The sequence below is a fragment of the Populus nigra genome, chromosome 14 (genome assembly GCF_951802175.1).
Source record: "Populus nigra chromosome 14, ddPopNigr1.1, whole genome shotgun sequence".
Lineage (NCBI taxonomy): Eukaryota > Viridiplantae > Streptophyta > Magnoliopsida > Malpighiales > Salicaceae > Populus > Populus nigra.
In genome coordinates, this window is record NC_084865.1 from 5,835,570 (window position 1) to 5,852,235 (window position 16,666).

General features: G+C 34.2%; 3 protein-coding genes across 7 annotated transcripts; 2 read left to right on the top strand and 1 right to left on the bottom strand.

The window, feature by feature from the left end:
- The first annotated feature begins 4,860 nt into the window (after positions 1 to 4,860).
- On the top strand, positions 4,861 to 7,902 carry LOC133672708 (FAD synthetase 2, chloroplastic-like). Of its 5 annotated transcripts, none has more exons than XM_062093203.1 (5): positions 4,861 to 5,201; positions 5,676 to 5,754; positions 5,866 to 6,001; positions 6,863 to 7,038; positions 7,155 to 7,902. In XM_062093203.1, the coding sequence occupies exons 1-5, from the start codon at positions 4,923 to 4,925 to the stop codon at positions 7,679 to 7,681; spliced, it is 1,197 nt and encodes a 398-aa protein (XP_061949187.1). In that variant the 5' UTR covers positions 4,861 to 4,922; the 3' UTR covers positions 7,682 to 7,902. The 5 variants fall into 5 exon arrangements, with proteins under 5 accessions (XP_061949187.1, XP_061949189.1, XP_061949188.1 ...); XM_062093205.1 differs by having other exon boundaries at positions 5,706 to 5,754; XM_062093204.1 differs by having other exon boundaries at positions 4,863 to 5,206; positions 5,702 to 5,754.
- Positions 7,903 to 8,378: 476 nt separating this feature from the next.
- Positions 8,379 to 13,322, top strand: LOC133672524 (uncharacterized). The gene is made up of 6 exons (XM_062092957.1): positions 8,379 to 8,679; positions 10,542 to 10,669; positions 10,955 to 11,707; positions 11,811 to 11,916; positions 12,478 to 12,683; positions 12,823 to 13,322. The coding sequence occupies exons 3-6, from the start codon at positions 10,956 to 10,958 to the stop codon at positions 13,088 to 13,090; spliced, it is 1,332 nt and encodes a 443-aa protein (XP_061948941.1). The 5' UTR covers positions 8,379 to 8,679; positions 10,542 to 10,669; position 10,955; the 3' UTR covers positions 13,091 to 13,322.
- A 368-nt stretch (positions 13,323 to 13,690) lies between these two features.
- Positions 13,691 to 15,211, bottom strand: LOC133672525 (senescence-specific cysteine protease SAG39-like). The gene is made up of 2 exons (XM_062092958.1): positions 14,588 to 15,211; positions 13,691 to 14,496 (listed from the first exon to the last, which is right to left on the bottom strand). Exons 1-2 carry the CDS (start codon positions 15,078 to 15,080, stop codon positions 13,907 to 13,909), a joined length of 1,083 nt encoding a protein of 360 aa, XP_061948942.1. The 5' UTR covers positions 15,081 to 15,211; the 3' UTR covers positions 13,691 to 13,906.
- Positions 15,212 to 16,666: the final 1,455 nt, after the last annotated feature.

The following is a 16,666-nucleotide window of genomic DNA, read 5'->3' on the forward strand; positions in this document are numbered from 1 at the left end:
CATGGGTCTCGATGCAAAGAACAAGATTGGGTTCATTGATGGAACCATTACAACTTCATCACTCTTGGACGTAAAATATACAGCTTGGAAAAGATGCAACAATATGGTAACATTGTGGATTGTGAACTCATTCCACTTAAACATTGCTAGCAACATCATGTACACTGAATTTGCTGCTACAATTTGGAATGATATCAAGAACATATTTTCACAGAGTAGTGATTCAAAGATCTACCAGATTTGATAAGAAATCATTGAAATTCATCAAAGGTAGCTCTCCGTTTCTTCCCATTACACCAAAATGAAAGCCCTATGGGTCAAGTTAGCATTTTTCCATAACCCACTTACTTGCACTTATGCAGGCTTGAGAGGACTAGCTAAATAGGAAGAAAAGGAAAGAATTATGCAATTTTTGATGGGATTGAACAACTCATACCCGACTATACGAAGCTTGATTCTGATGATGAGTCTGTTCCTTGATACATAATGAGTTCATATTCTCCAACATAAAAGGTAGATGGATGTGGCTAGTCACTGATATATGTGGACAAACTCTCACACAATACAGGTGCAGCAAACCCCTATGCTGCTGTCATTCAACAAGCAACCCTCCAACATATCTTCATGTAAATTACTTAAATGTACCTACTGCGATGGAGATGGACACTTAGTGGACCATTGCTACTACATTATTGGGTTTCCAGAAGCACACAAATGACATGGCAAGAACATGAAGCCCAAGAATAAGAGATCGGTAGTCAACAATGCTGAGGCTATCAACTTTGCTACAACCACCAAGCCTCATGCTTCTAACTATTCTATGTTCACTACCAAAAAGTATAATCATATCATTGTCATGCTCTGCAATGGTAATATATAACTGCTTACAAATGCAATATGTATCTTCTTGCCTAAATACAATATAGCATAAACAAATCCACACTTGACTCTATATTGAATTATTGAAAGCAAAGCAACTAACCATATATCGCATTAACCACCAACACACAATATCATTGATGCTTAGTATAACTCCGTTGGTTTACCAAATGGGGGCAAATAGAAATAAAAAATATTAGCTCTATAAAATTGTCACATGATCTATCTCTTGATAACGTTTTTTATGTACCAAAGTTTCGTGTTAATTTGTTGTATGTTAGTAAATTGACAAGAGCTTTGCGTTGTATGTTGACATTTTATCCGGATTTTCATGGATACAAGGAGGGTGATTAGCCTAAGAAAGCATTTTGATGGGCTCTACTATCTTACACTAAGACAAAACCCTCACCTCACCAACCACATCCATCATACCACTAGCTTATGACATCGGCACCTTAGGCACCCATCATCTATATTTTTTACTTTCATTAGCCAAGAATAATGTTGAAATAATGTTTGATTCTAAACACATTTGTGACATTTGCTCTTTAGCAAAACAAACTCGTTTACCTTTTCATCATAGTGAAATTAAAATTTCCACACCATTTGACTTAATCCATTGTGATATTTGGGGACCTCATATGAACCAAATACATTATGGGGCATAATATTTTCTTACTATTATGGATGATTTCACTCATTTTACTTGGGTGCATTTTATGAATTTCAAATCCGACACACAAATAATTTTGAAATCCTTTTTCTCTTAGGTCGAAAAACAATTTCAATGTGATATTAAAACTCTTCGTGCGGATAATGGTAGTGAATTTCTTTTCATGCGTCCTTACTTAGACTAATATGGAACCTCCTTCCTACATTCTTGTCCTTACACACCACAACAAAATGGGGTGGTTGAACGTAAACATAGGCACCTTTTAAATATTGGTTGTGCTCTCAGGTTTCAGGCTAACTTACCTTTAAAATTTTAAGGGGAAAGTATCCAAACTGCATGTTATCTCATCAATCGTCTACCTACACCCTTGCTCTCTCATAAATCTTCACACATGATGTTCATGCTCAACAATAAGTTTGATGTTCATGCTCGTCATTGTGTTTTCTTTGGTTATCCTTTTGGCCAGAAAGGTTGTAAGGTATATGATCTAGTCACACATAAATGTTTTACCTTATGGGATGTCATCTTTCATGAGTATATCTTTCCTTACACTTCCTCACCAACTATAGACCAAACTGACATGCATATTATTTATCCAACACGCGACTCCAACTTTCATGACCACATCAACTCCAATCTTAGTCCACATCAAACAGTGCTTGATTCACCACACATAACGGTCCCCATTTCTCCTATTTTCGAGCCTTCCTTACACACCTCCAGCCTTGCCATCGCACCTGTCATCACCAACACACCGCCTAAACCTGTCATTTCTAACACCTCTATTCCTCAACCATCTGCACCACCCATTTCTCATCAATCCCTACTCCGCCACTCTACTCGTTACACCAAACCACCTTCTCACTTTAAAGATTATGTGGCTTATCACTCCACCTTACTCATGCCTATGAAGGCCCTCTCGCGGGCCATGTTTAGCACATGCCATCCACTATATTAGTATGTTTTTTATTCATGCTTATCTTTTGGATATCAACATTTTATTTCTCATATCTTTTTTTTTGTGGAGCCTACTACCTATGAGTAGGCCTATCAAAATTCATACTAGATTGCCGCGATGTAGGCCAAAATCACGGTCCTAGCAGAAAATAAAACTTGGAGTTTTGTTCCTCTTTCGCCTAGATAATGACTTATCGGCTACACCTGGGTTTTCAAACTTAAGTACAGATTTGATGGCATTCTTGAATGCTACAAAACATGTATCATTACCAAAGGTTTCACCCTAACATGAAGGTATCGACTACAAGGAGATCTTCAAACTGGTGGCTAAACTCATTACTATGCATTGCCTATTGACTGTGGTTGCTATCCGCAATTGACCCTTACATCAAATGGACGTCCAAAATGTTTTTCTTTATGGCAAACTTCAAGAGGAAGTTTATATGTTGCCTCCCTTGGGTTGTCATCGACAGGGGGAGAATATCGTGTGTCGACTCCATAAATCTTAATATGTCTTAAATAGATGTCCAAAAGTTAATTTTGAGAGTTCTCTTCAGCAATACATACCATTAGTTTCTGCCAATCTAAGGCAGATTACTCTTTGTTCACTCAAGTCTAAGGCACTTCACTTATAAGTATTGTTATATGTTGATGGCATGGTGATTATAGATAATAATGAGGTAGAAATTAAGAATCTAAAGGCTTTCTTTAGCAGTCAATTTCAAATTAATGATCTTGGACCTCTGAAGTATTTTCTTAGAGTCGAGGTCACACTTTTAAAAGTTGGAATCATAATTTGCCAATAAAAATATACACTAGACATATTGGAGGAGACTGGACTACTTGGTGCTAAACCCACAAAGGTTCCAATTGAGGCAGATTTGGTACCAACACTTGCAGGTAACAGTTCACTTCACGAACTTGTGAGGTATAGACGTTTAGTTGGAAAATTGATCTATTTGACCATCATAAGACCATAAATAACATATATTGTCAACACATTGAGTCAGTTCATGCAAGATTCATAACGACATCATCTTGACGCAGCGTATCGGCTTCTTCGATACCTCAAAGGAGCTCCTGGGCAAGGTTTGATGTTTACTTCCTAAAGTGAATTACATTTAATTGGTTACTGTGACACAAATTGGGCTCATTGCTCTATCACACATCGATCAGTGACTGATTATTATATCTTCCTTGGAAACTCTTTGGTGTCCTGGAAAAGCAAGAAGCAAGTTATAGTAGCTCGTTCATCCGCAGAAGCGGATTATCGATCTATGGCCGCAACTACTTGTAAGTTAATTAATGGCTAAAGAAAAAGAAAAAGAAAAAGAAAGAGGACTGAAATTGACACCCTATTTTTTAAAAGGCATGCCATCATTTCTTTGTTTCATTATGGTCATCTCATTTTTAACTCCTAAAATAAAAACAAAATTGAGCTCTTTTTTGAGAAATCGAGCACCAACCCAATATTAATATATATTTTTTTTCCAAGTTTGCCCCAACAATAGAAAATGTTAATAAAAAAATAATTAACCCTAAATACCAATCAACACAACATTAAATGATGAAATTGAAGGAAGTTTTTTTGATAACCAAATTAAAAAAAGAAGAAGAGAGAGAACACTGTGTGATTTCATTGTGTTCTCGTTCATAAAACATAATGTGTCTATTATGTAACACGAGACCCTTTTAGTTTTCGGTGTAATTTGTTAGGTTTGGATGACTGAATTTCAACAAGGAAAAAATGATCACGGTGATGACAATGTTTTTTTATTTTTTTAATTCATTGGAAAAATTATAATATATAAGAGTTTTTTTAGTTATTAATTCAATTTTAATGGCAATTATAATTTTTTTCAAATTATTCTGTTAATTTTTTTTTCTGCTTAGGAGGTTAGAGTAATTTTTTCAAAATTAGATGACAAATTTAATTTGACGTTTTAAGTAGAGGTTACGAGAGAATTAAAAAAACAAAAAACTTTGCAACAATCTAGCTGTAGATGCCATCTGACATCCTACTCAGAAGAATTTAGTGAAGAAAATAAAAAGAAAAACATCCAAGAATACCTTATGGTAAGGGAAGCATGGGCTGGTGACCTTTAAAACAAGTTATTTTAAGGGTAATTTGACATTGAGGTTGAATTGAATTTTTGTTAAAAATTGAAATTTTTTATTTTAATTTTATTTTAATATTTTTAAATTATTTTGATGGATTAATATAAAAAATAATTTTTTAAAATAAAAAAAAATATTATTTGAATATATTTTTAAATAAAAAACATTTTAAAATACATGTATTATTCAAGAAGTACCAAACACACTTCATCATATTGTAATTTGTATTGTTAAGAAGATAAAAAGAAAGCACCAAGCCGAAGTTATTTCCTTTTCTTCACTTAAAACCTTGATAATGTTAGCTAGTAGTGGCTCTCGTATTTCACAGCACTTGACAAATTGTCACTACAATCAGAAAACCCATTTAGGGTTAGGGTTTTGCAACACAAAAATTCACAAAATTTCCTACCTTTCTTTCTCTCTTTTCATGTTGAAACCTCCCTCTTTTGTAACGATATTTGGTGGTGATAATTATAGGCATAATAATTATAATCATTGTAAGCATGGGTTTGTTTCTTTATCAAGTCTTCAATCAAAATCATCCTCAGGAGAAACTCCCATTCTTTCTGATTGTGTAAGGTTTGTAATTCTGTTCTTTAAAGTTCTCATTTTCCGGGTTCTCATTGGTTTCTAGGAAAGAAAGTGAAAATACTGTAAAGTTTTGTGCTTTTTGTTTATATGGGTTTTGTTTGTGTTTTAGGATCATGCATGAATGAAAGTTCAGCGGAAGCTTAATTATTCAATTCGTGCAATTTCAATCCTTATGATTGTTAAGAGTTTAATGTTTGCTGGTTAATTACTTGCTAAGTGATTGGTTTAGGTGAAAATTTCAGAGATTACACGAAAAAGATCAAAATTCTTGTGAATTCTTATGACTGGAACGCTTAATTTAATCGGCTTCAGTTATTTACTCTCTTATTGGAACAGATGTTTGATTGATGTAATGTACATATCAACACTTTTTTTATAATGTTAAAAATTCAGATGAACTAATATTTGTTTGTCATTCAATATGTGTGTCTAATACATCTCATTTTTGTTCAATTAGCTGATGAGTTTTTCTTTGTGCAAAAGCCAGCGAGATAACGATTGTGAGCTTCCCTCTGAAGGATTGGCCTCAGTAGCAGGTTTCTTTGCCTGTCCTTTATTAGATTTGATGCTGAATACATCTAAAAATTTATGTTTAGACTGCCTTACGTGCTTGTTGATTATTGATTGCTTTTTCATGATTTTTGCAGGAGGAATAGTAGCTCTAGGAAAGTTTGACGCCCTTCACATTGGCCATCGAGAACTTGCAATTCAAGCATCCAAGGTTGGAGCCCCAAGTCTTCTATCATTTGTGGGAATGGCAGAAATACTTGGTTGGGAGCCTAGGTAACAGTTTATTCTTTTGTTTGAGTGCACATTTACTTGTGTGTTTGTATATATGGAAACTTTTCCAATCCTTTCAATTTGCATCCATCTACCTGTTGAGTTTGAGATGCTTGCTCTTTATTTTTGTGCCTTGTGAATTAAGTTGGTTACTTTTTTACTAGGAATTCTATTTGCTTTTTCCAAAGCATTACAGTTCTTTGACAGTTTGAAGGTTGCAATCTTCATCATGGCTGTCTTCTTTGTACTGTAGAATGAATCTTAGGGAGCCAACAACATGTCTCCTTCCTATACTCGGTACTTTTTTAATCTTGTTAGGATATGCTTGGTGTCTTAAATTTCTCCATCTTTAAAGAAGTCTAGGATAATTTGAAGCAAAGCAAGTTTTAGTTAAAACTAAGTCTAAAGTGAAGCTCATAAATAGTTTATGAATTAGTGTCCAATATGCACATGATGTACCATGGTGTTCTGGGGTGAATTTTTTGCCACATGTTGCTTGGAATCAATGTACTAGTGAAGGGGAGAGTATTGGTAAACTTTGCTGAAACATGCATAAGCTGGAGGATTTTTATGAAAAATGATGGTTGGTAACTCATTGTGCAGTGGTGTTATTGACTTGTCTTATTGTGGTCAAGAGAATTATTCTCTTGCAGAATGAAGATCAGTTACTTACGTGTGAAATTGACATATTTTTACAAGTCTGCCAACTATATACATATTACAATTCTTCTTTCTCAGATGTCTCAACTTTTTGAGAATAAACTTCACCACTTCTGTTGCAGAAGAAATTTTCAATGGTGTTCGATCAGTTGAAGACACATTGTTTATTCTGATATAAGTGACAATTTTCACTTTCCTGGACAGGGCTCCCATAGTTGCCAAATGTGACCGAAGTAGAGTTCTTTCTTCTTGGGCCCCATACTGTGGCAATCTGGTCCCAGAAGAGGTCCAAATTGAATTTTCATGCGTTCGACATCTCACCCCACGACAATTTGTTGAGAAGTTATCTAAGGAGCTTGGAGTAATTGGGGTTGTGGCAGGTAAACTAAAATCACTTTGCTGCCCATCTTTCTCTTTTTTCCTGGCACCGATGTAAATTCCTGCATTTGATTTTTATGGAATTGAAGTCTCAAATCTTAATGGCTGACTACGTCAGGGGAAAACTACAGATTTGGATATAAAGCTGCTGGTGATGCCTCCGAGCTGGTGAGACTGTGCAAGGAGCATGGTATGGGGGCTTACATTATAAGTTCTGTGATGGACAACAATCAAGATTACAGAAGCATGAACTCAAATGATCTAAAAGATAGAGGACAAGTCTCATCTACCCGTGTTCGTCAAGCTTTAGCTGTAGGGGATATGAAATATGTGTCAGAACTTCTAGGTCGTCATCATCGTCTCATATTGATGTTGAAAGACCAGGAAGAACGTGCTAAAACTAGCAGTGGATGGAGGGTCTCAGCTCCAAAGTCTTATCTATTGAATCTACCCCCAAAGGATGGTTTCTACGAGAACTGTTCTCTCCTATTCGGTAATAAGAATCCAGTAACATGTAGAGTATTCATGGATACAACGCATATCCATTTAGAAACGGACGAGGCAGATCCTTTTGATTTCGAGACCGATCAAGAGCCGCATCTCTTGGGCATTGAATTTGGTGATTCCAGACCTGATAGAGATTAAGCATATCAGTCCTCACATTAGTTTTTGTTCATTGAAGTAGTTTCATCCATTCGAGTTGGAGCCCTTTGTAACTATTCATTAGTTCACATTCACTTGTCTGCTTAATAATTTACATATACATACATAATGTTAATTCCATTCTTTAGCTAAAAACTGGAATTCTATTTGCTGATTCCAGGACATGGCTAAGAGGATTTTGAGTGAGATATTGTTTTTTTAAATATTTTTTATTTTAAAATATATTAAAATAATTTTATTTTTTAAAAAATTATTTTTAATCTCAGTATATAATAATATAATGATATGAAAATATTAAAAAATATTAATTTAAAATAAAAAAAATAATTTTTAAAATATAAAAACAAATATGTTTTAAGATATTTGTGTTTTTTTTAAAATGCAGAAAGGAATCATTGAAATTTTAAATTTTATATCAATTTTAAAGGTGATTGAGAATGTAGTAAATATTGTATTTTAAAGTATTTATTTTTAAATATAATAAAATAATATTTTTATATATTTTTTTAAATTATTTTTGATATTAATATATTAAAATAATATAAAAATATAAAAAAATATTAATTTAATTTTTTTATTAATTGTTTTTTAAAATAAGGTAGAAGAGTAATAAAATTTCTTGTCATCCGACTCCTCCAACAGTAGGGAAAAGATTCCAAGAGACTAATAAAAAGGCAAAAGAGAAAATAACCTTCTCTCCTCCTTTCATATTCCAATTCTTCTTTCCATTCAGAATCTTTTGTTGGAATATCCAATTTGGATATTCTACAAACCATTCCCATCTTACAAGCCTCCACCCACCTCAAAGCATCCAAGAAAAACATATTTAAAGCAAAGCCACCAACATCCCCATGAATCAAAAACCTCCGGAAAAATAAAAACAAGAAATCTCTCACGGAAGGGCACTCGTTTCTCTCTTCTCTCCCTTTTAAATAAAACAAGAAGCAAACTAAATTTGCCGTTCGGATTGCCTCTCTCAGGTCAGTTTTCTCTCTCTATACTATTTCTTTCTTTTATTTTTCTTGTTTGTGTTGATTGGTTTTCTTTTTTTTGACTGTTTGGATCTTTATTAAAATTTGAGCAAAATTTAGCAAATCCAACGAAGAAAACTACACATTTCAATCTGTTTTCGTATTTTTTTTTAAAATTAATCATCACTTTCAATGGCCCTGCATTAGCTTTTGTTTTTAGCAAAAGAACTAAAGTTTATTTATTTATTTATTGTATTTCCAATTGGGTTTTTATTGTTTTCTTTAATTGAAAGAAAGTTTCGTTTTAAACAAGAATTCTGAGTTCGTTTTAAACAAGAATTCTGAGTTATTCATTCGAGTCAGGCCGAGTCGACTTGCTTTCAATTAAGCTAATTAAGGGCAAAAGAGTCGTTTTCATGTTCTGGTCTCTTTGTCTTCTGAGTCTTGACCTGTCATTTTGTATGGCATCCTCGTGTTCCTTAGCGCCTTTTTTTTTTTTTTTTCCTTAGCGCCTTTTAGATCCACCGGTGGTAGTTAATTCATTTTCCAATCCTACCCAGACGCATCACCCTTATTACCTCTCACCCTCCCTTTCTCCGATTCTTATATATATATATATATATATATATATATTACAAATTTATGAGCAGTTAATTTTAAAAATGTTTTATATTTGAAATTATGTTAAAATAATATATATTTATTTATTTTTTTAAAATTATTTTTAATATTAGTATATTAAAATAATTTTAAAAAAATAATTTTAAATTTTTTTTTAAATTTTAATAAAATACCATTTGAAATGTAATTTTAAATGATGCCTTAATCATTCTCACTTTGGTGCACAAATTGAATAATTAACATATAAAATAAAAAATAATAATGAATTAACATAATAACAAATTTTTTTGGTAAAATATTATATTTCTGGATTTCGTAGTTCTAAATCTTGATATTAATTACATTCAGGACTATTCAATTAACTGGTTTAAAATAGTTAGTTAAACCGGTTTATTAATTAAAAATAATAAGAAAAATTATAAAATTGTTAAAATCTTATAAGATGATATTTTTAAAATTTAAAAATTTGATGGTTAAAGTAGTGATTTCATAGTTATTATATGTAAAATTATTATAACTAAAACAACGTCTGCCCTCCATAAACTTAAATTTGAGAACGATTCAACAGTTATATAAAAAATTATGATATTTTTGAGTTATAATTTTAGTATTTTTGAGTTATAATTTTAGTATGACACAATTAGACCTTTTCTTGGATTTAAATATGTTTCCTAATCCATAAATACATTTGTTAAATATTCATGTAATATGTTTGGATAGATTTTCATATAGTTATGATAAATTTATATTTGATTGTTAAAAATTATTCATTATCACAAGCCTAACTGCATCACTGACACTCATAAAATATATTTGGATATGAAATAATCTATTGATTTATACAATTAAATTAATGACTAATCAGTTGTGTCAGATATGACAGTAAAGTTACAAGTTTAAATATTATTATTCTAAAACATGATAACTATCTTGTTGTATTTAAAAATAATGGTTTTTAATAAATTTTTTCAAATATAATTATTTTACTGAATTTTTTAACTTACTGTTATAATTTTTTTTAAAATCCATGGTCTCATAGACCACCGGAAGGAATCTATCACTACTTATCTATCAATCACCATCCCTGCAAAAAATCCACGATGCAGTACCTGGTGGCATGTTCTCACTGGTCTGTCCAAATTTGGAAACATAGTTTAGTCCCATCTGGTCATGCTGTCACTTATTAGTGTTTTGCTAATTGGTTTAAGGTAATAATTAACATGTTGAAATTGTCTATTTTGTGCTAGCAGGAACGCGTTTTGTATTGGTAAAGGAAGCTTCTTGGCTGGTGTCTAACGTTTGATCTATTGGGCTGTCAAAAGAGAACAATTTTTGACAGCCCGAGAACAAAATTCAAAGACCATTTACAAAGAATAAGGTAAACAACAACATAGAATATTCCATCTTTGTCTGCTTCCATGTTTTTCTCGTGAATTTGAATGTGGATATTTATATCTGTGTTTGGTATTGTTGGTTTTGGTTTTCATTGAATTGTTCTAAGTATTGTGCAGGTGATTGATTGTTTAACATTCTATGTTTGGTTATCTGGGTTGTGACCAAAATTGAAATTCAGTTCCTTGACTGAATTCCTGGCCTTGTTTTGTTTAGATCGTTGTGATATAGGATTGTTTGTTTACGAGAGATTTTCTTCTTGTGTATTCAGTATGGGCTCCTTGTCAGGAATCATTCAAAGACCAGTGATCGCAGCAGCTGTGGCAGCTTTAGCTTCTGTTTCTGTTGAATTTTCCGATGAACTCCAATCTTTTAGATCATCTGATACTTATTCTACCTCCGAACAGTCAAGTTCTTTATTGTCTAATTCAGTTCAGGATTCAAAATTTTCTTGGGTTTCTCACATTTCAGTTTCTAAGCTTGCAAATTTGTCATTCGTAACTACGAATCGGGTGCCTGTTCCTAATGTTAGCTTCCCAGTTCTGGATGTGAGCCAAAATTTTGTTCCCAATACTTTAGGCTCGTCTGTTGCTTCCTCTCCTTTTCTTGTTAATTTGTATCGATCTGCGGAGTTGGCCAAAGGGCCAAAATCAAGTGCATTTAAAACCACCACTATTCCTCCATCCTCTCCTGATATATTATATAGATGGCATTTGCCCGAGCCGAGTACTATTGATGTTTCTGGATCATCTGATTGTTCATCAGAAAAGTCTAGGACAGTGGTAGTTTTGCTAGGGTGGTTAGGATCAAAGCAGAAACATCTAAATAAATATGCTGAGTGGTATACTTCGAGGGGATTCCATGTCATTACTTTTACTTTTCCACTGGCCGAGATTCTTAGTTACGAAGTTGGTGGGAAAACAGAACAGGACATTGACTTGCTTGCGACCCACCTGGCTGATTGGTTGGAAGAGGATGGAAAGAACTTAGTTTTCCACACTTTCAGCAATACTGGATGGTTAACGTAAAGCTCTCTCTCTCAGGCTTCTGCACTAACCATTTTGTTTTCTTTGTTCCTTGTGAAACCATTTGGCTTGACATGCTTGGTGTGATGCACTTTTTTGCAGTTATGGAGCTATACTTGAGAAGTTTCAGAAGCAGGATCTTTCTTTAATGGGAAGGATCAGGGGCTGCATCGTGGATTCTGCCCCTGTCGCTGCCCCTGACCCTCAGGTAAATGCTGCTTGCAGTTGCCTTTGTTGTTTTTGACAGTAACAAGAACATATTATTGATATCAGGAAGGGGATGGAATTCTTATTTTTATCCTCTGCATGTCTTGTATTATTTCAAGCATGTTTAGCTGTGCTTAATGAAACTGTTGGCTGTGATTATGGTTGTTGTAGCTGGCAAACCTTTGAAAACCTTGAATCGTTTCTTTTTACTCATTAAGTTCATGAATTAACTGTCATTTTACACTTTACAGCCATGCTACCGATAATCACACACTCTGTACCACCTCCATCTTTGCTTTGTGGGTAGGAGATGGTGTTTTGATTTGCAGACTAATTTATCAGTAGCCTTTTTGTATAGTTATTGAACTATCATTTGGCTGATTATATATTATCTGCAGGGTCTGTGCTTTCCTTCATGTGACCATGTTATTGGTGATCAAAATTCAAATATATGATGAAAATGTTATTCATGTTCAGTTTAAATCGTTATTTGGGATACTCTCTTTCTCCTTCTTTAGTCTTCCGGGTCTGAGTCCATATGGTTTTTTTCCCCTTTGTTTAGGTTTGGGCATCAGGTTTCTCTGCAGCTTTTCTGAAAAAGCATAGTGTTGCTACGAAAGTGCATGCAAGCTCAAAAGAGTCAGATATGGAGGTATTAGTTGGCAGCAAAACAATCATGGAACCCAAGCCTGCCATAGCTGAATCAGCTTTATTAGCTGTTCTGGAGATGTTCTTTGATGTGATTTTGAACATTCCTATGGTGAACAGGTTATACCCTCTTGCCAAAAAAAGAAACATCTGAAACCATACGTTGATAAATGCTTAATAATGTAATTCTTATCATTATTACCATTGATAGATTCTCCATGACTGGAAGCTTATATAACTTTTCATTATTACATTGCAGGAGGCTCTCGGATGTGCTAAGCTTATTATCATCAGGACAACCAAGCTGTCCACAGTTGTATATATATAGCTCTGCAGATAGAGTCATTCCTGCAGGGTCTGTGGAATCATTTATAGAGAAGCAGCGACGAGCTGGGCATGAGGTTAGGGCCTGCAACTTTGTGTTCACACCTCATGTTGATCATTTCAGAAATGATCCAAAACTGTATACTACTCAGCTCAGCCAGTTTTTAGATGACTATGTGCTTGCTCATTGCAAGCATTCTTAACCGAAACCATGGAGGCAATTATTTTAGCCCAGCTTATTTTTCTCCAAGAATCACATTATACAGCTCATAGAATTAATTCATTTTTATTCAATAGATGTCAAATACAGCCGGAAAATAGTTACTTTCATTTTTTCATTTGTACTTGTTCTTTACATACAATCGAAGTTATACGAACTGTTAGAAAAGGATATTCAATACTAAATACAAGTTTGCTTTCTGGTTTTGGTCTGAATGGAAGTGTTTGCTCCTTTACTTTTCACATTTTCTGTGATCTCTTTTCTTACAATATAGAATTGGTTACAAGCGACAATTCAACATCTTGTTATAGTACACCACTAAGCTACAACTTTTACAGAGATCAAATTGTCTTCTACATGCTGTTTTGGTAGGTAGTCCATCTTCATTTCATTCTGGCAAATTATGTACAAAATTTAAGAATTTCATTATGCTTGCTTAGGTGTATATCAATGCAAGTCTTTGTTTGTCTGTATGGTTTAGGATTTTCAATTATTTGTTTGTTATTTATGGAAGTGCAAGTTTGTAGAACATAGTGAAAAAGGTAGAGAATGTAAAGGATGGTTCCCTTGAAGAAATTATGCAAAGACATAAAATCAGATAGTTTTCATTTATATGTTACACAGTAATAATAGCATATACAGACTCGTTATTAGCATCGGAGGCTTCTACGAGTTCTTTCTGAGATATGAAATAAGACAAAGGAGAAATTACAGAGAGCAATCATACACGTTATAATTCATGGTAGAAATAGTCATCAACAGCAGTAGATGACACGTGTTTAGATATTGGAACATCTGATCAGGCAGTGGGGTAAGAGGCTTGCATAGCTATGCCACATAGTCCTTCCTTCGCAGGTATATCTTTCTGCATTCGTATGTATCCCTCTTCCCCCCATTGTGCACCCCATGAGTTCTTCACTAGCCAATACTTTGATCCATCGCTGACTCCATATCCAACAGCAGTGACACCATGGTCTAGTTGAGTGTCGCAACTTCCTGTAAAGATGCCACTCGAGTAGAATTGGAAATCATATCCACCAGCGTCAATAGCAACAGAAACTGGTTGCTTGGCAACAGCCTTCATCAGTGCAGCTTCACTGTTTGCTGGCACATCCTCAAACCCGGTGATCTTTGCTGCGTGGATGGCTGCCTTGTTAGTGTTGCAAGTGCCATCTGTTCCCTTGTATGGGTAGTTAGCTTCAGTTGTTAGACCCTTGTTTTGTTCAATGAATTTGAAGGCATCATCCATCAAACCACCGTTGCAGCCTTGATCCTCACCCTTAGTGTCACAATCAACAACCTCTTGCTCTGAAAGGGAGATCAATTTACCAGTTGTAAGCTTATTGATTCCTTCCATGGCCGCCACTGCCGAAAATGCCCAACAACAACCTACGTTTTGATACAGCACAAACAAAACAAAGGTTAGAAAAGTATCCCTCTGTAAGATCTCATTCGCATAAACACAGGGATAGGCACTTACCACACTGTCCTTGGTCCTTGACAGGGGCTACAGCTCCTTCCTTTCTCCAGTCCATGGTAGAAGGCACTGCAGAAACGTTTTCATATCTGAAAGGACCTGCTTGTGGAGAGCACATATGGCCCTTGAACCTATTGCGTGAAGCTTTGAACTCTTCATTTGTAAGATCTGCAAATTGATTGACACCAAGTTTGTAAGATTTGCCGGTTTGAGTGTTAAAAGCATCTATGCGTGCAACATTTTCCTTGAATATGCTGTAACGGGTCGCCCTCTCGCTGTCATCCTTGTATACACGCCCATACTGAGTCATCCATTGCTCATGCCTCTCATACATGGGTGCATCCAGGAGGGTTCGAGCTGTGGACTTAGAAGGCCAAGCTCCCAAAATGAAGAGCAAGGCCAAACAAACAAATTGGAATTGTTTAGTGAATCTCATGGCAGCCTTTGGTATTAGTAGCTGGTATATTAGGGAAGCAATGAGTAAGCTGGTAGGCATACTATCGTCACGCACCCTTTGAGGTTTTTATAGGGACTCTGCTCCTGTCAATTCGTATGCTCCACAAGACAGGCCTTCCAACTATGCGTGCCCTTCAAAGTGTTCTAATTTTGACCCCTATGATTAACTAATGTAATTGACATAGTGTTGTGTTTTTTAGCCAGCATGAATTCAGACAGTTCAAACTTTCCCTTCATGAGTATATTTTCTAATGGCTGATGAGTATTGTATTTAGTAAGCTAATAAATGGTTTCCGTGCAATGATTTTAGTCCCATCTTATTGCATCAGATGCCCTATAATTTTAGAAGCAGACAGAAATACTCTTGCCGTGCCGTTAGATTCACAAAGTGAATAATTTGCATACGTTAAGCATCTGTTTGATATTGCGGTAGCTGTTGTGGTTGTGGTTTGAAAAAAATTGTTTTATAAAAAATATTTTTAATTGAGGTTAATTTGAAAAAATGGGTGTTTGGTTAAAACTATGGTTGAAATTGAGGTTGAAAAAAAATAATTTAGTGTGTTTGGTTAAAAATACTTTTAAAATTGAGGTTATAAAATAATTAATATATATATATATATATATATATATATATTAATATTGATGATTTTAAATTTAAATATTGTGGATTTAACTATTGCAATTACATCATGGAATAAAACATGCTTTATATAAAATATTTTTTATTATTCTATGAAACCATCTACAATTTCATTACGTATGAAATATATCCGACAAAAATTACAGTTTCTATAATTTTTTTAGCATGTAATAAAATTAGATAAAATATTATCATGTATAAAATTCACTCTAAACTATTTTTTTAAATATTAAAAAATTAGAACACTAAAAAAAAAAACCTCATGTAGTGCAAGTGAACAGTGCAAGAGAATTGCACTGTTGACATGAACAGTGCATCACTATGCACAATTCATGTTTATTGCACTGTTCATTGAACACTGCAATTAACGTGAATAGTAAAAAAAAGCAATGAATTCTTGTTTTTTAATTACTATGTTTTCAATGCATAAAAGAGGTGGGATTCAGTGAACAGTATCCTCTTCTTTTCTTTAACTAAATGACCGCCAACTGCATTTTAATTAAAACACAGCCGCAGCCGTAGCCGCAGCCGCAGCCGCGTAAACAAACGGAGCCTAAATAACCTTTTAGATTGTAACAAGAGTCGGCCTAACTTTAAGTTACTGCATCGGATAAAAAACCAAGAAAATGGTAGTCTCTCTCTCATTATTAGTAAACGTGCTGGTCTGTCTTAGGACATGGATTTTGATGGGTGCTTGAGTTTAGATTCAAGAAGCCAACGTGTGTTTTTTGAACGAGGAACAAAATCTACAGAGTCCGCATAGTCAATGATCAGGTTAAGTTCGATTTGCAAACTAATTTACTTGTTGATGCAGAAAGGAAAAAGAGTTTGAGAGAGGAAAAATTCTGCAATTGGCAAAATTATTGAATAAGAGAAACCTTAATGGGAAAATGTGAAATTACATTACTATTCCGTGCAAGATTATTATGGCAAGATCAATCTGTTGCTACCATGCATTGCCTTCTTGAAAGGTGGTTTTTTACTTC